Raw genomic sequence first — 21,632 nt, forward strand, 5'->3', positions numbered from 1 at the left:
ACTAATGGTTACTTGGCTAGGCCCGAACTTTGCAATGGGGCTCCTAATGAAATTTGGTCCTGAGTCAATCTCCCCAACCTTTATTGACTCGAGGCTCTCTATGTAACAAGGCACAGATACAAAAAGATCCTACTAAAAGTTTTAATAAATGAAATTTATGTTAAAAAAGTTATCGAGGGTTACAGCCTTGCTATGTATTGAATCTGCTTTTCAGACCTCATTGAAGTAGTGCTTCCAAAGAACCACTTACACACACAAAGATACATATTTGATATAGGTAGTTAATATATATTTTAAGGATCTAAATCAATCTCCTTCTAATTCTGGTTCACTTTACCTGCAATTGCTCATAGGGGCTATTGTGAACCTTTGCCCTGTTTGAGTCGAAGGCCTTTGATTCACGCCTCCTGTCAGCAACCGAATCACGCCTTCTACCAGCAAGTGAATCGCGTTTACATATATCACGTTCCAGAAGAGTCTTTTGACCATGCAAGAGTTTTATCTCTCGTTCAGCGTATGCTTTTTCACCCTGCACGTTTTTAATGACAGCATATACTTATCAGAGAGACATTGAATGAAATGTTATGAACCCAAACAAGGAAAACAGTCAGATAAAATAATAATAATTTGAAAAACCTCTAATCTGGTTTTTTCCTGTATTGCATTCTTAAGCTTGGATTCTGTCTCCTTCAACTTCATTTTTGTTTTTTCAAGTTCTCGTCTTAAATTTTCTTTTTCTCTTGCCAAGGAACAAGATGACAAGCATGCAACTTCTTTCTCAAGATTTTGAATTTGAGAAAGCAATTCAGCTTTCTCCAACTCTTCTTTTCGGCAGTGCTCCTACAACAAATTTGAACATGTCAAAACAGGTGAAATAGCAGCAACGAAGATTGTAGATAAGGGGGGAAAAAAAGTGGCTTACCATCAAATCCTTTTCAGAATTCTGCAGATCTAATCCAAGCTCCTCTATCTGCTTATGGTGATTCATCTATTAATTGTACAAATAGATTGTACTTCAGCAAATATTGCAAAGAAAAATTCTTGACACAGTTAGAAAGTGGTATCACCCAAATCTCCGATTATGTAGCACAAGTTCACCTTTTCGTTCTCAAGTTCCGCAACTTTTTTCCTCATGTAATTATGTATATTTTCATGGTTAACCATGATGGATTTTAGTTGGACAGAACCTTCACAAAAGAATGACCTCAGATCCTGCAAAAAATGAGTTAAAATAGAGAAGGAGAAGACAAAATCCAAGATAACTGTTGAGCATATTAAACAAAAAAACAAAAAAACAAAAAAAATCATAGAAAAACAGCAGAAAGGATATTAATAGTGGCACAACAGCCCTTACAAAACTCACCAAGAACAAATTTGGCACGACAGAAACACTTTTGAAAAGCTCATCCATGACAGAAGAAATACTCGCAGCAACATCTATTGAATTCTGAATTTCTAGTTGTATTCCTTGAATTGCCATTGATAGTCCAATAGAGTGTGCAGCATTATCCTCCTAAAAGATGTAATATGAACAAATTTCATATGATGGAGAGAAAAATAAAATAAAATACAAGCGATATAAAAGCATAATGAAACAGAATCTGAGGGAAAGGGGGGAAATGAAGGAACAAGTCGTGAATATGCACCTCAATCATTCTAATTAATGCTTCTTCATGGGCTACTCCTGCCTCCTCACGTGCATTTAGAAGCTTTAGATAGATCTACAAGAAAAAAACAAAATTTTTTTCTGTTAAAAAAAAAAAAAAATAGAAAATCTTAAGCCTCTTCAGCAGCTCTAGTCAAACAATTTACAAGCCATGAGATTCCTTTGAACTTGCAGCATTTCATACCTTCTGCACTCATGACAATCCAAACACAGGACCAAAGCAACATGAGTAACAATCTCCTTTGGTCACTGACCTTGCTAAGATATTCTAGATTTCTAGTACTTTGAAAAAAGAAATCTAAGTCTCAACCCAAATCATGTCTTTACTTTCAAAATGCTAGATCATTCTCACACAAATGTTCTGAGTGTACCATGTAATACAACAATGAAACCATCTTAAAAGACTAATAAAGAGATTATAGGGGAAACCATTAAAAGTGATATAAGTCAGAAAGCAACCAAGTTGACACAGAATAAGAATTGTATAGATGACCAATTAATAATCACCAAATAGGCTCCCATATAACTTGGTGAGAAAAATATATCCTCTGGGTTATTTGGTGATGAGGAAAGCAGTTTGACCTCTACCTACCAAAATTTACGCTTCCTATCACCCATCTGCTAGTTTGAAAACCTGCATTAAAAACCAGTCAACAGGGCTGCCACAATTAAACCACATTTGCATAACCCCATAGGCTTCCCTAGTTGAACAAATTACTGTTGGGGTATTTGGATTCTTGTTTGACCATGACTGTAAGCTGCACGAGATGAACAAAATCTTTAATCTTTTTCTGGAGAAAAATAACACCTGATTTCGTCTATACCTTTTGCCTCAGGTGCTTTTTTTTTTTTTTTTTTTGTGGGGGGGCGGGTGGGGTGGGGTGGTGGGGGGAGGGGGGTGTTGCACCTCAAGTACATCTTTGACTTTAATAACACTCACTCACAAGAACTGGAACTCCATTTCCTTTAGCAACATTTCAGGCAGAGTTTCCTCCTGCAGGGATAGGCTCCATATCATCCAGACTAATCTCCAATCTGAACTCTCCAATGTTGCTCTTGCCGAGGAAGGGAAGTTGGTTGCGAAGGAGCTCTCCATTCTTCTTGCCCAAGAGGAGAGTTTCCTAGACCAAAATTCCAGAATTAATTGGCTTGAGCTTGGAGATTCCACTACGGCTTTCTTCCATAGATGCTTCAAAGCCAAATCCAATGCCAACTCCCTCCCTTTGCTCACATCCAATGATGGCTCCACCATTCTCAATCCCAAGGAGATTAAAATTTAAAACTGAAGTTGCTTCTTACTTCTCTGACCTTTTCCATCCCCCTCCCCTCCCCTTGCTGACCAAATTCATCCCCGATAGTGTAGGACTAAGTTTGAAAACTCAAACTAATCCAACTGCAGGAAATTTTAGTCAAAAGAACAACCACTAAGCACCCCAAAAGTAAACAATAAACAACAGTCCAGAAATAGGAATCGAACAGCCCTTTGTAAATCAGAAATTTTGACTCAGAACTCAGATTTTCAGAAATCAGATATCATACCAACTGAGGACAATTCAATAGCAGAAAATAGAGTATTAAAACAGACCATACTCAGTAACAACACCACAGGGACAGAACAACCAAAACAGAACTCAGTTCTGTGCAGAAGCACAATCGGCCAGAATCAGAGAACTAACCAGACCAGACCATCCCCTGGTCTGATGGGCCTGAAATTAGGATCGAACTTCCCTTCCAGCAGGGGGGACACTCGATCCAAAGGGGAGCTCAATCCGATGGCTAGATAGCCCAGTAAGAGTAGTCGATACTTGGAGAATTCTGGAAAAAAACTCAGATCTGAACTTAACAGTAGATTAGTTCTCTTACCTGAGTTGTAGAGCAATAACAGCAGCAATAAGTCTTGCCCACATTAAACAACAATAACACAATAAAGAAAACCAGAAAATAATAGCAACCCACTCGGACTTCTTGCCGCAAAGTGTTGATTGGATCAAACACCAATCCCTAGGCCTTGATCAAACACAAGGAGTAGTCATTGAAGCCAGCGACAGCAACAAGAGTCTTTTTTTTTTAAACATAAATCGTGGCTCATTAAAAGAGCCATCATCTTTATTTATAATGATGGGGAGGGTTTACAAGTAATAGTAACTCAGAGTTACTAAATCTGAGTTACTAAAAATTGATTACAAGAAGTTACTAAAAACTGGACATTAGAATCTAATGAAAATAGAAACTAGTCTAGACAGAAATTAGAAACTAATTTAGGTACTGAAATTATAAACTAAATAACCTCATCTAAAAAGGAAACTAAAGAAAAAGGAAACAAATCACTGAATCTCGTATGCAACCTTAGAACCCGTAGTTTAGACCCATAAAAGTAGCCCAATACACTCCAAATCACATGGACTGAAGGCCCAACACGTATACAACCCAACCCCAAGCTTATTCCTAATAAAACAAGCCTAGTTTGGTGAAGAATCTACATCACCCGATCATCTCTCCTTTCTCTTCAATCCATCCCCTCTAAGGAGGAAATTATTTCAGCCATCCTCTCCCACAAAGCCAACAAGGCCCCTGGCCTGATGGCTTCAGTATAGGCTTCTTCTCCTCTTTCAGAGATATCATTAGACCTGACCTTGTCATTGCCATTATAAGTTTCTTCTTCAACCCCTCCCAAATCAAATGTGTTAACCACACCTTCCTCTGTCTCGTTCCCAAGTTTAGTGGAGTTTTTACCATGGCTGATTTCAAACCCATCTCCATTTGCAATCTCCTCTATAAGTTTATTACCAAAATTCTTGCCAATCGAATCCAATATGTTTGGACTCTCTGGTTAGCCCCAATCAATATGCTTTCATTGCAAGTAGAAAATTGCTGACAATATCCCACTTTGCCATAAGATTGTTTGAGGATTTGATCATAAATCTCACTCTCCTGCCGCTTTATGACATCCACAAGGCTTTTGACTCCATCAGATTGGATTTCACAACCAACGTCTTGCTTCGGATGTCCCCTCCCCCACTTTTGTCCATCGCGTTCATGCTTGAATCTCCACCCCTCAGTTCTCTGCCCTTGTCAAATGCTTGTCCTCTCTCCCCCTTTCTCTTTCCCTCTCTTTTGAGGTCCTCTCTAGATCCATTCAATCCTCTACTGACCTCCATCTCATCTCCCCCATCCCCAAATGCAAGTCCATTGGCCTCACCCAGCTTGCCTTCAATGATGATCTTATGATTTTCTCCAAGGATGACATTCTCTCCATTTCCTCCATCATCTCCTCCCTTAATCTTTTTGTCTCTTTCTACATCAACCTTCTGAAATCCCGCCTCTTCCTTGCTAGAGTCTCTTGCTCTTTCAAAGGGAATCTCTTGGAGCTTGTGGGGTTTTCCTTTGGATCCTTTATTGTCAAATCCTTGAGGCTGCCTCTCATCTCTGCTAGGCTTACTGCCCATCACTGCACTCCCATGCTTGACCTCATGAAGAAAAGGCCCCAGCTCTGGAAAGGCAAATTCCTGTCTTATGCCACCTGTTTTGTTCTTGTCAGATCTATTCTTCAATCAATGTACCTCTACTAGTCTGGCATTTTCTCTCTCCCATTCTAAATCTCCTTTGGACATTTTGTCCCTTTAGTCTTCTGCTTTCTCTCTTCCCACAAGGTGTTTGGGTGTGTTTGTGATGTTCATGTCAACAAGTCTGCTCAAACTAAACTTAACCCTAAGGTACTGAAATGCCTTTTTCTTGGGTATTCCCCCTCTACCAAAGTCTACAAGTGCTACCATCCCTCTTCTCAAAGGCGACTTCTCTCCAAAGATGTCACCTTCTTTGAATCTATAGCTTTCTTTGCTCCTCATCAACACCCTCTTCAGGGGGAGACTAGTCACTATGAGAGTGAAAAGGCTACTGATGCCATCCCTTTTGTTGCCACACCCCACCTTCATTTACCTGAAGGCTGGTGGCCTGGATATACAACTATATCCACAATCCATCTAGGATCTCCGATACAGTATTTTAAGGTCACAAAGTTCTGAAATAAATCTAAATCAAGAATATATAATAATAATCAGTAAGATAAACATAGCTGGTGAATTCCATTGATATGTATCATATTTATACAAAAGAATGCTTAACCTTGTCAGATCATAATTACAATTTTTTTTTATGAATAAATAATTCATTACCAAGGAGAAGAATATACAAGGGAGAGAAGGGGGGGCCAAAAAGGAACAAACCCTTAAAGGAGGGAAAACAAGAAGGCCTTAAACCCATCTCACTAATGAAAACAACGATGGGGGTGATAATAGAGGAAGGGAGAACCCAGGAGACAATAATGAGCCTGTTCCTTGTGGTGTCGTGCACCAGGCAATGGCAAAGCAAACTGACCTTGGAGCTAACATCAAAGTAGATGGCTTTCCAAATCCTTTCGAAGGAATGGGAGTGGGGAGTCCATCTACGAAGATTTCGCTCCATCCAAAGGTGGTTGATGGTGGCATAAAAGGGGAGTTTTCCAACTGTGTCACATATGCTAGAGCCTCTGAAGGTCATGTCAACCCAAATCCATTCACGAGCAACAGGGATGATAGGACAGCGAGAGGGCCAGCAAGTGTGAAAGACCCTTTTCCAAATGGAAGCAGAGAAGGGGCAGGAAAAGAAGAGGTGGACAACATCTTCAGTGCCATTCCAACATAGACAAGAGAAGGGGACATGAATGTGGCGGAAGTTGAGGAAGGAATGCGTAGGGAGGCAGTAGGAGAGGACCCGCCAACTACCGTAAGGTTACATCAAGTATATACACAAAAAGAATAAAAAAAGAAGACTATTATCATCATCAAGGTGCCCCATAGGCTCAGTCATTATACACCCAACTTATCTCATATGCAACCAAATCCTCGACTCATAGCTCATTTCTGTATAGAGCTGGCACCTCTATGATAGCCTCTGGAGGGTAACCTAAATCACCACCTAAAAACATTGCAACAAGTGGGGTGAACTTCCATGAAGCCCAGTGAGGGGTGGATATACAAGCAAGCACAATCATATCATATATGAAATGCAACAATCATGATAATGCTCAACAATACCAAATGAATGTATAATAAATGGATGCAATGTCATGATCCAGTTTATTATCATACAACCTAGTCAACAGATTCTAAGTCCATATTAGGTTTTAGTGCTAGTGCAACATAGGTGGTATCCCCGGTCATGAAGGTCTGGTATCGGTCTTCCTAACGATAAAAGCTAGTTGCGAGTCAGGAGCATACCAGTCCCTACATAGCTACTTCGGTACCTAGTAAGCCCTATACCCCAACATACCCCCAACATCGAATCCAACATCGCGTGAAGGGTTTGTCACGACGCCGGTACCCCCTACATTGGTCACTGAAAATTTCCCCAACCTCGATCTATCGAATGGTAGGATTAGCCAATACCTTTCCCCTACTGGCAAGGGTTATAGCACCTGGTTATCCTCGTAGCCAATGCAATCTAATATTAATTTATATCACAAATAATCATAATCATACACTCTCTCACTCTATGGGCATGCAATGCCGAAACCAACCTTCAGCCACCTTGTATCCAATCTATCAACACCAACACACACACACACACACACACCAGCACCAACACCAACACTCCCTCACTCTATGGGCATGCAGTGCCAGGACCAACCTTTGGCCACCCTGCATCCCATTTAATAACACCAACACACACACCATCACCAACACCAATATACACATTTCAATTCTCAAAGAGTAACAGGTTCATAATGCAAATCTCATGATCAAATGCATACATAACATGTTATAAACATTCCTCAAAATAATTCACAACACCCACTCACCTTATGTCCCTACTGGTCGTGTACAGTCAATGACTCAGCGCTGCGTAGTCTCACAACTTGACAGAACAATCCATTAAAAACATAAGGTTTTTAAGTCATTGTTCAAGCATGGAGAAAGTCTCCCTATAGGTCAACTGACCATTCAAGAGGAAGGTCAAAACAGGGTTTCAGATGGTTCACCAGTGGATGCTCACCGACTAGTGGTGACCGACCAATGAGTTCACAGGCTGATGAAACCAAAGGGTTCAAAAATAGGGTAGAATGTCTATAGGGTTTCACCGCGTGATGGTTATCTACCGATGATCTCACAGAAGGATGGATCCAACGGGTTCATAAAACCTACAGGATGTCCTCCGATGGGTGCTCACTGGGTGATGGTGATCTAACGGTGGGAATCAACCGGTGGAGCCAAATTTGGGACTTCTCTGCCCAGATTTGCTCCCTAAGTCATGGGGATCCTTTAAGTGACTAAACATGTCCTAAAAATCCAATTAGGGGATGATCCTACTCCCATTTCTCACTTTTCCCTCTTTTGATTTGCTTACAAGTTAGGGCTTATAGTTTTAGGGTTTCATGTAGGGAGCACTTAAACCCACCACTCCTAAGTGGTAGGAATAGTATAGTTAGTGACTTAGATTGCATAGATTCTTAGGTTTGTTCGTTTCCCCCCAATTTTGAAGTCTAGGTTACCATAAACTTGGGGATTTCGATTGGAGCCTCATGCAATGGACTCCAATTTCACCTATGACTACCCCAATCCCCTATTATAGGTGTACAACATCTTTTCCCAATCATAAGGTTAGGTTAAGATGGATGATTATAGGGATTTGGTCAATTGCCCAAATTCTAGGGTTTTGGGTTTCTTAAATTGGGGCTTTTCGTATGGGAGGTTTTCCACACTCAATGCGAGTGGTTAAATAGCTAGACAAGGTCCCCTACACCAAAATCCCCCATTCAATTAGTAGATTAGGTAGGTGGGTAGAGGGACTTCGGTTAGGGTTGCTTAATAAGCCTAGGTTAAGAATGGGAATAGGAGAGAGAAAGGACAAGTACTTACAAGAGGTAGAGAGAGTGTGGAACTCACCTACAATAGGGTAGGCGACCTCCCTTGCTACCTTCCTCTTCCTTCTTCCTTGTTCTTCTTCTTCTTCTCCTTCTTCTCCTTTCTCCCTTCTCTTGCTCTTAGTTTGGTAGGAATGAAATGAATGGGCAAGTAGCTCTATTTATAGTAACTTAAGTTACTTAGGGTTTGTTTGGGAAATAAATGAGTTTTCACTCATTATTAGGTTAATCCCTCACTTGGCACTAGCGGGCCCACCTAAGGGTAACCTAATACATTAATCCACTTCTTGGTAAGATGTACTAACCACATGATGTGGTATGAGGTGCATGGGTGCAAGGGCCCGGGCCTAGGCCCCACGGCCAAATAACCTAATTCTGGCCAATACCCTCACCAGAGGATGTTCACCGGATGGTGTCCATCCATCGATGACCATCAGCCGCTGTCGACTGTTTTGGTCCACTTTGGGTGGAACATGACATGTTGGATGTGTGGAGGGTTCCCTAGGTATTTCCAAATGTGTGGGCTCTCTTAGTGCATTTCACTACTGAGGTTCGAGTAACTCCCTTCAATGGCAAAGGACTTAGACTCACTTCTTCTTCAATGGCTTGAAACCCTTCCAATACTTAGAACATGAGTAGCATGTTCATGTGGGGTGATCCTTCCCTTCTTGGCAAAAGACTGCTACTACCCAATACTCATTGGTACTGGCATTCTCACGTGTTTCATCTGCATTTAGTCACACAAGGGTAAAATTTAAGGCACGGGTATCACATTTCTTCCACTTTTGCCTATTCCTCCCTTTATGCTTGATGTTAGGAAACACAAAGAAGTTGATGCTATTGATATTGGTGATCATTCAGGTGGTGGTTCTAGTAACGATGAGCTACTTGTGTACAATATGCTTGGTGTACAAAAGAAGGGGAGAGAAGACCTACCAAGAGTGATGGTGGGCCGGTAGGGGAAGGGAAGAAATCCCTGAGAGAACTCAGAGTTGCAGGGAGGGAGAGGAATTGCACAAAGAAGGGGGGAAAGAAGAATCGCACATGCCCGCAAGCTTCACAAACATTCAACTCAATTCATATTTTCTATTCTCTGATTTGTCCAATGGTTACAACCATTATATATGGTAAATAAAGATATAAAAAGGAAATCAACTGAAATAGGAAAATACCATAGCTAAGCAAACCGACTCTACATGCAAAAATAAAGTGAATAAAATAAAATCAAAGACAATATTCCTAAATAAAGTAAATTTCTAAAATCCAACTAGGCCCAAAAACAATATGGATCTGATTCATCTCTATCCGAATACCCAGATGGGTATAGATCGTTCCATCGTTATGCATCTGCATCAACTAGTCCTCTTTGGATGCACCTTCTTAAGTCAGGTAACATAGATTCACTCCCTTCTGAGTTGGACCTTCCTAATGCAATTAGAAAAGAAAAGAGAGTTTGTACTAATCCTATAGCCTAGTTTGTTTCCTATGATGCTCTCTCTCCTATAGGATTACTGTTGACCTTTCCATTGTTTCCATTCCCAAGAATGTTGCTGAGGCTATGTCTAACATAAAGTGGAAGCAAGCCATGTCTGAGGAAATGATGGGACTTGAGAATAACTGTATTTGGAAATTGGTTGATCTTACCAAGGTGAGAGTTCTAGTTGGATGCAGATGGTTCTACACAATCAAGTACAAATCAGATGGTATTGTTCAGAGATACAAGGCCAGGTTGGTGGCTAAAGGATAAAGTCAGGTGTATCATGTATGGGATTGACTATCAAGAGACATTTGTTCTTGTGGCTAAACATAATTCGATAAGGGTTCTCTTATCATTGGCAAATAAGAGAGATTTGGCCATTGTATCAGTTAGATGTGAAGAAGCCTAATAAGATCAACTTAAATCAACAATGCAGATTTCTCATACAGAACTAAGCGGTCATTTTGCCAAGACAAAATCAATTGAAGTGTAGATGCAATTTGCACCACTTGCAGACAGTTTAGTTCAAATAGGTAAATATAAGAATATCAACTAAGATAATGCAAATGAAAAAAAGTATAAACAATATATAAGCAAAAAGTAAAGTCATCAGCTAAGTGACACTTGTATCATTTATACCAAGATTACCTCATCATACTTATCTTTGGCAGATATATTCTGTTCTGTTGCCAACTCAACAACACTATCCAAATTTTTCTGGATTGTAGACTTCTCCACCTCTAACGTCTTAATCTGCAATAAACAATAGTCAACATGTAATGACCTAAAAATGAAAATGTAAGAGCGGAATATTGCTAAAAGTAACATATTGATATAAAAGACCTGTTCCTGAAGTTGTTTGATCACAATAATTGCCTCTGACTCCCTCAACGTAAGATTTCTATCTCCACCAAAAGTACTAGCACTTAGCTTGCAACTAGAAGAATCCGTATTTTCTCCATTTGAGTAGCACAAGGCATCGGTCAATTTTTTTGCTAAGCAATCAATTTCTAGGTCTTTTGTTGTCCTCTGCAAAATAATAGAAGTAAATAACATGCTGAAGTTTTGTGAGGGGAAAAATATGAGAAGAAAAAAATAAGGGAAAAGGATTAAACCTGAGTCTCAAATTTCAAAAGTAAAGCCTCGTATTCCACCTGCATTTCTGCTAATTCCGAGCTTTCCTGTAAGGAAAACAAAGTAAAAACCTTTTTAAGATGTTGAAATTGCCAAAACCAAGAAATTGAAAGAAGTGGGCAGATTGCACACCACAGTTGAGCTTTTCTTTTTCAGTGGCAGTTTTCTTCTATTAGTTACATGCAACAATGCACGGGCATCAGGAACAGCACAGTCCTCTGCTGAGTCATTACTGCAGGTTTTATCTGTTCTGCAGGTGTCTTGAGGAAATGTAGTGACTTCACTTTCCTTGATCAATTCTTCAAAAGGAATGGGCAATCCCATATCTCGCTGAGCTCTTGTCGTCTTCATAACAGAAGCCCTTGACTGGGCTTCGGAGGACTCCTGGTGTGCCAGTAGAGACCGTCAGTAGTTCCTTAACCATTAAATTCACTCACAAAAGAATCAAACCAGCATGAATTTAAAAATAAATGAACAAATTGAGATGAAAGAGTAAGGAGGTGATTCTTCCTGACTAATTGAAATCCTGAAAGATCTTTACAATGTAAAGGTGGTTTACTTGCTTCTAATATCTTAGTCCTTTCTAAGTGGGAATTAAGAAGACAAAGAAGAGGATCATTTCTGCATTTCTCTTAGAAGGAATATGGATTAACTTAAGAGAAATAAGAGTTTAGTACTAATAAGCCTATGGAAAGTACAACGGATACCCTCTCCAGGTATCAAGTCCCATTTCTCAAGCTGCCTGATTATCAAACTTTCAGCTTATTTTGAGGCTTTGTTGGCTTCTTACCCTCCAGTCATTGTAGTCTTTACCATCATCACTTCTTAGTCATCACATTCTTTATTCTACTATCTATCTGCCAACCCCATCAAGTTCCCTGCCACCACTTAAAACCTTCTCAACCTCCTATCAAACCCAGCACAGTTGATTTTCTCCATCCCACACCTCAGCCACTCTCCATCATGAATTCTTTGCTCAGCAGTTTGAAGAGGTCAAACAAAGACATTTTCCTCACTCCTCATCTCAGATTAGCAAGAATGGTTAAGAAAATCAACTCATCATAAATTGTGGGTTTGTAAAGGAGGTATGAGCCCAATTCTTTGAACTTTCTGCAGTGAATTGGATCCATCCTTATGATAGCCATAATATGATGTGGTTTTGGCAATCTATACTCGGAAAGAGTGATGAAAGATTTTGAGAAGTATTTCATGAATATTACCTCAAAGCCTTATGGACTAGGGAGAAAACAAATAACAGAACTTTCAAGCGAGAGAGAAAGACTGATGACATAACATGGTCGTGAGATCATATGAACCAGTATTTCAATGTGAACCTATACAATCAAATGGAAAAAGAACCCTAAGCAAGTACAAATAAGCATACAGGAAGGTCCGCCAGACAGACAAGAATTTTGGACATCCAATTAGTGCTGTAAGCCTGAAATCTGCCCACGTACAATTCTAACATTCTTTAGTATTACTCAGCCCAAAATATCAAAGTTTTATGACCAACCATTCTGCCATCAAGTTTGAGCCTTCAAAGATACAGGAACTTCATTCTTGCATGAAAACCCAACACACCACCACTCAGCAAAGATTGCAAAAGAATTTCCTCTTCTACCTAAATTGTAACTCCTCCAACATGAAACACCTATAATCAATTTGGTGCTTGTTTTTCAAATGTTCTATATTTAAAGTTTTACTTTTTTCCATGTCTAGAAGACAAAAATCTCTATCAAACCAATCTAGCTGTCACTTTTTTGTTCTGTTTTTCCTTTTGTATTTTGCATTGGCAGTAACTCATTCAATTGTAGGCATTGTTTAGAACCACCCAGGCTATAGGAGATCCTTTTACATAGCTGGTTCTCTCATCAACTCAACTCAGCCTTATACCAACTAAATGGATCCAGCTACATGGATCCTATTTCTCCAATCAGTTCTATTCAAAGTCATACAAGATCCCAATCCTAAGCTATACATGTCCTTCCTCTCCACTTCTTCTATGGTTATTTTAGGCCTACCTCAAGCTCTTTTAGCTCCTTCGATTTGCAATATATCACTTCTATATACTGGAGCATTTAAAGGCCTCCGTCGCACATGTCAATGCAGCCTCAGATGAGTTTCTCGGAACTTATCATGAATAGGGGCAACACCCAAGTTTGCTCTAATTTGTTTGTTCTTTATTTTATCTTTACTAGTTTTACCACTCATCCATCGCATCATCCTCATATATGTCACCTTAAGTTTGTTTAAATGTTTTCTCTTTACTGCCCAACATTCAGCCCCATACGTCATCACTGGCGCTCTCATATCGAAAGAAATTCTGCCAAAATGAGAACCATAAGAATTTACATGATTCAATGGTTCCCGAATTTTCCACCCCACAATACACAATACCTCAAGTTTGAAGATGATGCATGAAAATTGGAAGGTTAGCTTCTACAAAGAAATGCCTGGGGGAGGGGGGAGGGATGAAATAAGAGAACAAGCTTCCTATCATGAAGCCGCAGCACTACAAGGACAGAGGAGAGGCATTAATATAAAAGGCACTACTAGACAAAAAATCCTAAAATAATTTTTTTTTGGAATGAATAAAATCCTAAAATAATTACCAATGATAGAAACCCCTGCATTTGATGGATAATAGATACAGTAAAACAAGTATCACATTTAGTTGCAAAACCTATACTAGGTACCTCTTTAAGAGCCTCCCGTGAGAGAGCACCTGGACACCATGTATCTCGCCTCTTATCCTGCAATCAGAGAGGAGAATCCTAAGAAAAGTTGACAAGGAAGAAAAAGAAAAAAGTAAAAATAAACAAACAACAACAGATGGTAGCACAAGTCACTTGAATAAAATTTACCGATGATGCCCAATGATGAAATATCTGGTAAACATACAATTCTCAGTGCTACCTAATAATGCTACGACAAAAAAAAGTTCGATCAACAAGGGAGTAATCTGAGATACGACAGAGGAAGAAACAAGAAACAGGGAGGGGACAGGGGGAAGAAGTTGCTGGACACAAACAAGAAAACTTTTACATGGAATCTGTGTAACATATATGAGAAAAAAATTTCATAAAATTCAAGTTCTTACATGTTCCCATTCTTTTTTATTTCGACATGCGTGTGGCGTATCAATCTGGATAAACCCAAATCGAAGGACTGTCAATTTAATGTAGATGAGGAGATGAAGCATATTGAAGTCTTCTATCCAAATCTTTGAAAAGGATTGACAAGATATGTTTAAAAATATTACAATCCCATGAATCTTCAACATAATGAACTAGACAAGTCAAAATCTAAGACACATTGTTGAAAAAATCTATAGATTAAATTTATTCCTTCTGGTTCCTCATTGCAGTGACCATACACTGTCTCATCTTATTTAAGAAAGGAAATATCATAATTTCTACATCCATATATGCAGAAGTACCATAACTTTGGTCCATTGATAAGTTGATCACCAGCCACAAAAGAATAAAAAAAGTGCAACCCAGTGTACGAGGCTCCCGCTACTACAAGGTGTGGGAGGGGCACCAGCCACAAAAGGGTTAAGAAAATATTATAACTATTGAGTAATGAGTTATATTGTAACAATGGGTTTTAGGGGTATTATCCAAACAGACCCTTAAGCCCACTTTAGGGCTTTACTTTATTATGAGTAGAGAGGCTTGTGCTCATTATTGGCACAACTCACATTCTTTTCAATTCGTCATGGTATCAGAGCAGATCAGGGAGAAAACCTTTTCTCCCCTTCTGCCAAGGCTATTAAGGCGGTGAGGAGACCGAGGGTCTTTCGAAGCGCTATGGCAATAGGGAGGGCATAAGGCGTCGTCTTATTGAATAAAGCGCTATAGCAATGGCAATTTGGCTCTAACGACATATTAAAAATTATATAATACTACTCATATGCTAAATAAAGATTAAAGGTTCATACTTCATACCAATGCAAGATATTCATAAAAAAACAAATCAATAAAATGAATAAACTAAGTTCATCTTCATCAATCATCATCATAGCATATAATATAAATATATAATTACACAATCAATATTGATAACCAGTAGCCAAGAACATCAAACCAGATTACCAGAACCAAGGAGTTGCATATTCATCCCCACCCCCACCCCCCCAAAAAAAGAAGAAGAAGAAGAAGAGAGCTGCAGAATAAGCCATAATACTATATCCAGCAGTACCATCTCACAAAGAATAAATCAGAAAGCAACGAGCCACAAAAAGCAATACTTGATAATCAAAAGAATAATGCCCAGGCTACAATACACAATGATAACCAGCAGCCAAAAACATCAAACCAGAACCAAGGAGCTGCATTTTCATAAATTTAAAAAAAAAAAAAAAAAGAGCTGCAGGTTGCCGTGAAGAAGAAGAAGGGAGAAGATAGAGGGAGACTGGGAGAGGAAAAGAAAGTAGAAAAAATGCTGCAACAGAAGAAAGGAAGTAAAAAAAACAAAAAAGGTAGAACCGTAGAAGGGAGAGGAAAAGAAAAAAAATTCTCTCGTACTGCAGTTGCACACTTCCAGCGGCAGTAAGAAAAGAAAAAAGTAAAAAACAAAGGGAAAAAAAAAAAAGAGATTAAGAGAAAGAAGAAGAAAATACAGCAGGTAGAAACCGTAGAATGAAGAAGATGAAAAAAAATTAATAAATGCATCAAACGTTCCTGCTTTGGTCTGAGGAATGTTTGTTGGAGGAGTCTCAGCGTCGCTGGTGGAGTTTCGTCACCGCCGGAGCAAGATCCGAAGGGTAAAGGAGGAAGGACTGTCTGCGTCGGCCCCTAAACCCTTGTGCGATTTCTCAGTTAGTAACGTAATATGATTTTTTTTTTTTTTTTTTTTGAGTTTTTCTATTTAAATACCCTTGATCCCATGCTTCTCATATGTAAACTTCCCCATATACCTGCCAATCAATAAAATCTATGTGGACTATGTGGTAAAATAGTTTTAAAAAAAAAATAAAAATAAAAAAGGGCATAAGGCGACCGCCTTGCCCATAAAGCATCATAAGGCGTCGCCTTATAGCGCCTTAACAGTTAAAACAACTGCCTTACATGGGGGCCAATAATGCGGTGCATTGCCTTATGCTCCCGTACTGCCTCATCGCATAGGCGTCACCTTACCATTGCCTTGGCAACACCTTAATAACTATGCTTTCTCCTTCTCTACAAAACCCTAACTATCACCATTCACCATTGTCCGTCTCTCTCTCTCTCTCTCTCTCTCTCTCTCTCTCTCTCTCTTCACTTTATATGTAAATCGCCTAGAGCCTCCATCATCGGCATCCCCATCCTAGCCCCACCATAGACACCACCTCCCTAGCTGCCACCACCGCCGCCGTGACTCACACCTCCCTTACGCCACCTCTCTCCCACGACTCTCTCTATCTCTTTGCGGTTCTCCTCTTTTGCCCTCTTTAATGTCTCTCCCTCAGTATTGAGTGTTCTCCCACCAGAGGCCCTTTTTTGGTCACATATTTGATCCAGATCCCTATGCTTGGTTAGATCTAGACTGATGCCTTTCCTTGTGATTGTTCTTGAGATCAGAAAACATAGAGACTGAAGACTCTGAAACATCAGCCCTTCAGGATGGTGAGACTCGTGGCTCTAACGGTGATTACCCAACCTTCCATGTTAGCTCCATCAAGTTGGATGGGAGCAACTATCTGATTTGGTCCCGCTCCTACTACCTGTCTATTGCTGGACGTGGCTTTGCCGAATATCTTATAGGTACTACCGTTCGCCCTACTACTGCTGGTTCTCCTCTGACAAGTGGGACGCTGCCAACCTAAATGGTAATGTCCTACCTTATAAATTCCATGACCCCATCTATTTCTAGGGGCTATTTATTACTTGATAGTACCACCTGTATCTGGAAGGCTGTGAAGGGAATGTATTCTCAAGTGGGAGTTAGTGCCCAAAGCTTTGAAGTGAGAAAAAAGGTTCATAAGACTACCCAGAAGGAGCTCATAGTATCCCAATATTATTCTAAACTGTGTGGTATATAGAATGAGATTGAAAACTATAAGACATATTAGCCTATCAGTGATGTTGATGGTTTAGGCTTTAAGAAGCATGAGGAGATGCTTCATGTCCATATTTTTTGGTAGGGTTGAATGTGGAATTTGATTGGATTAGAGAGAATGTCCTTAATCATGACCCCTCCCTAGTCTTGAATAGGCTTTTTCATTGATCCATGCAAAAGAAAATGGCCGATCTGAGATGCTCTAACCTGTATCTTAGGATCGCTCTACCTTATTGTCTGCACAGGGCTCTACTAGTTCTAAAATGGTAGGAAACCTGCTCCTCCCTCCACTGACAGATCTCTTTTTTATTCTGACTACTGTGGAAATGAGCGCCACACTAGGGAGACTTGTTAGAAGATCCATGGGTAACCTACTAATAACGTCAGTGTAATCAAGGTCGTGGAAAGTGCTCTCAGTCTCAAGCAAATCAATCTGAATATGTTTATAACATTTGATTCCATAGGTCCCATCAACTTCCTCCTCTAACAACAAGATGACTATGCTACATCGTATGATGACTCAGATGGGATCGTCTACTGCTACTACTGCCTACTCTCTGCCAACCATTACTGCCTATCGCTCGGCCCAGTTATCTTTTGTGGTCATAGTGCATCTGTTGCTTCCCAGGCTTGGATACTTGACTCTGGCGCTATTGATCACATGATCCACTCGCTCACATTTTTTTCTACATATTGTCCTTCCTTAGGTAACACCAAGGTTTGGGTAGCTGACGGTTCCCTTTCCCTTATTACTGGAACAAGTTCCATTAGGTGCTCACCTACTAAGTCTCTATCCTCTGTTCTTAATGTTCCTCAGTTTTCTACTAATTTATTGTCAATTTGCAGTATTAATAAAGATTTGAATTGCAACGTCACCTTCTTCCCTACTCACTGTGTGTTTCAGGACTTGGTGACGAGCACAACAATTGGCAATGGTAAAATGAGTGGTGGTCTCAATTACCTGAACATTGGACCTTCAAGGGCACTTCATACAACTTTAGATTTGGCTCTCTCGAAGCTCCTGAGTTGGCATCGTTGTCTAGGTCACCCCCATGGGAAACTTTATCTAGATTATTTCCTACTTTAATTAAACATTGTATTCAGAACAAGTGTACTTGTGATGTATGTGCTTTTGCAAAACAAACTTGGAATTTTCATCATGTTTCTAATAATAGAAGTATGTTCCTTTTGCTTTAATTCACTCTGATGTTTGGGGCCCTACCCGTCGTGTCTCTGTATCTGGATATAGATGGTTTGTCACTTTTATTGATTGCAATACTCATACTACTTGGATTTATTTTTTGCATCATAAGAGTGAGGTGTTTAAGTGCTTCCAAAAATTCTATTGCATGGTCAGGACTCACTCTGATGCTAAAATCAAGATCTGGCATACTAATAATGGCAGGGAATATATGGATGGTTCATTTCAATCCTATTTGGTTGATCATAAGATCATTCATCAGATGCATTGTGTTGCTACCCCAGAGCAAAATGGGGTGACAGAGCGTAAGAATAGACACTTACTTAAGTTTGCTCGTTCATTGATGTTTGAGATGTAGCTACATACCCCTTAATGGAGTGAGGCTATCCTTATTGCTTCAAATCTCATTAATAGGATGCCCCCACGAATGTTAGGGTTAGGTTCAGGTGCCCCACTAAGATGCTATCTGGATCATGTACCTTTGTTGTTCCACCTAAGGTATTTGGCTTTGTTTGCTTTGTTTATAATCATCAGGTTCCTGGCAAGCTTGACCCTAGGGATCTCAGGTCCATTTTTGTTGGATACTCTCCTATTCAGAAGGAACACAGGTGTTATCATCCTTCTTCTCAGTGGCTCTTTATTTCCATGGATGTGATCTTTCGTGAGACAAAAGCCTACTACTCACCTCTTCAGGGGGAGTTTTCTGGTAGTGAAGAGGTTCTACAAATTCCTTCATTTGATGGTTCTTTACTTCTCCCTATTGATGAGAGAGATGAAACTCAGAGATATACAGGAGAGATGACTACTGGTCAAGAGGTTCCCATTCAGAGGGAGCCACAAGTTCAACAGAAAACACAGGATGGTCCAGTGATACAGGAGTTCTCTCATAAGAAAAGGAGAACTGACACAACCACCACTGCTACTCAACTGCCTTTTGATCCTGAGTCTACTCTCCCCGTTATCTCTTTTCCCCTCACTTTTGATCAGTCTCTTGATGTTCCTATTGCTCATAAAAAAGGTAATAGGACTTGAACTCAGCATCCCATCTCCAATGTTGGGTCTATAATGCCCTGTCTCCGTCATACGTGCTTTTGTATCTTCCTTATCTTTTGTTTTCATTCCGCAAACCTGGAAGGAGGTAAATGCATAACCTAGATGGAAGGAGACAATGAATGAGGAGATGAAAGCACTTCACAAAAATGGCACATGGGACTTGGTTCCTCTTCCACTACAACAGCAACCAGTTGGCTGCAAATGGGTGTTCACAGTTAAACACAACACTGATGGGACTGCGGATAGATATAAAGCAAGGCTCCTATGAACACCCATTTGCAACCAACCAATTGCTTTTGTAGTGGAAGAGGAACTAGGAGACCTTGCTCCTAATGCCAAAATGAACATAGTTAGAGTTCTAATCTGTAGTGCAGTAAACCGAGGTTCAAAGCTACAACTAGATGTCAAGAATGCATTCTTCATGGAGAGCTGACAGAGGAAGTGTATATGGACATTCCACCAAGCTACTCTAGTTCAAAAACCTAAGGCAAGGTTTGTATACTACAGAGGGCTCGACATGGATTGAAGCAATCTCCTAACGCATGGTTTGGTCGGTTCCACAAGGCCATGATAGCAGTTGGTTTCACTCAAAGTAATGCCAATCACACTCTATTTATTAAAAGGGTGGATGATCAGATTACTGTGCTGATAATATATGTGGATGATATTGTTGTTATTGGCAATGATGCAGCTGAAATCTCGAAGCTCAAGGCCTACCTCGGTAAGGAGTTTGAGATCAAGGACCTTGGAAGGATAAAATACTTTCTTGGAATTGAGGTGGCATAATCTACCAACGGTATTGTTCTCTCCCAGAGGAAATATACCTTTGACCTTCTCTTTGAGACTGGTATGTTAGGATGTAAGCCCTCAAACACTCCAATTGAGGCTAACTCCCATCCCAGAAGTAAGGAAGGTGAACTTGTTGATAAAGGTCAATATCAAAGGCCGGTTGGAAGACTCATCTTCCTATCTCACACTAGGCTAGACATAGCTCATACAGTCAATTTGGTGAGTTATTACAAGCATGATCCCCATTCCTCTCATATGGAAGTTGTGTACCATATTCTTCAGTACTTGAAGACTGCCCTAGGAAATTGCATCTTATTCTCTCCTTCAGGTCATATGAGGGTCGAGACATATACTAATGTTGATTGGGAAAGTTCTTCAGACAATCGTCTACTGGCTTTTGTACATTTGTAAGTGGCAACTTGGTCACGTAGCACAATAAACAACAGTCAGTTGTGGCCAGAACAAGTGTAAAAGCTGAGTTCCGGGTGATGGCCCATAGTATATGTGAGTTATTTTGGCTACAGTCTCCCCTATGATATGGGTATGTCCATTTAAGTGCCAACGTTGTTATATTGTGACAATAAGTCAATCATCAGCATTGCACACAATCCAGTTCAGCATGACCATACCAAACATGGGTAGATTGATAAACACTTCATCACAGAGAAGTTGGAGCACGGCCTTATATGCATTCCTTTTGTGAGAAGTGAAGATCAGTTAGCAAATATTCTTACAAAGGGACTTAGTAGCAAATCTTTTAATTCTAATTTGAGCCAAGTTGGATATGTGTGATATCCATCCACCAACTTAAGGGGGTGTTGAATAATGAGTTATAATATAATAATGGGTTTTAGGGGTATTATCCAAACAGGCCCTTAAGTCCAGTTTAAGGCTTTATATTATTATAAATAGAGAGGTTTGTGCTCACTATTGGCATAAGTCACATTCTTCGCAATTCTTCAATAACTAAGGATACATCAAAGATGAGGGAGATCTAGGTATCAGGAGAATCCTTGATGTCAACTTAGCCGGCATCATCAAACTCATTTGGAAGATAGCCTCCAAGCAAAGGAGTATCTAGGTTTCCTGGGTTAATTCCTTCCTCCTCCGCAAGGATTTCATTTGGACTGTCTCCCCTTCTCCTACACCTCCTAGGCTTGGAGAAATTTCCTCTCTGCTAGATCTAAAGCCTTAGGTGCCATCCACTCTATCATTGGAAATGGCAATTCATCCTCCCTTTGGTTTGACCATTGGCATCAGCGGGGATTCTTCATTCCTTGGTTTCTGCTAGAGCCATTTATTCTTCTAGGCTTACCCGTGATGCCCTTGCTGTTGCCATCATCTCTGATGGTATCTGGTGCCCCCTTTCTCT

At 40.0% G+C, this 21,632-nt stretch overlaps 1 protein-coding gene across 3 annotated transcripts in view; it reads right to left on the reverse strand.

Annotated features, from left to right (window-relative positions):
- The window catches only part of LOC122089932 (kinesin-like protein KIN-7O), a 75,304-nt gene that overhangs the window by 31,378 nt on the left and 22,294 nt on the right, over nt 1–21,632 (reverse strand). For 2 of the 3 annotated variants that reach the window (XR_006143372.1, XM_042659705.1), the window contains exons 14-24: nt 13,872–13,928; nt 11,308–11,559; nt 11,157–11,222; nt 10,885–11,070; nt 10,690–10,794; nt 1,647–1,721; nt 1,364–1,513; nt 1,099–1,212; nt 923–988; nt 637–840; nt 338–529 (exon numbers count right to left, since the gene is read on the reverse strand). Coding sequence is in view for 2 of the 3 variants with exons in the window: in XM_042659705.1 (XP_042515639.1) it covers nt 338–529; nt 637–840; nt 923–988; nt 1,099–1,212; nt 1,364–1,513; nt 1,647–1,721; nt 10,690–10,794; nt 10,885–11,070; nt 11,157–11,222; nt 11,308–11,559; nt 13,872–13,928 (1,467 nt within the window). In the remaining variant the exon portion in view is untranslated. The remainder of the gene's footprint in view (nt 1–337; nt 530–636; nt 841–922; nt 989–1,098; nt 1,213–1,363; nt 1,514–1,646; nt 1,722–10,689; nt 10,795–10,884; nt 11,071–11,156; nt 11,223–11,307; nt 11,560–13,871; nt 13,929–21,632) is intronic. The other variant, XM_042659706.1, reaches the window with a different exon arrangement.

Source organism: Macadamia integrifolia, chromosome 9, assembly GCF_013358625.1.
Source record: "Macadamia integrifolia cultivar HAES 741 chromosome 9, SCU_Mint_v3, whole genome shotgun sequence".
Lineage (NCBI taxonomy): Eukaryota > Viridiplantae > Streptophyta > Magnoliopsida > Proteales > Proteaceae > Macadamia > Macadamia integrifolia.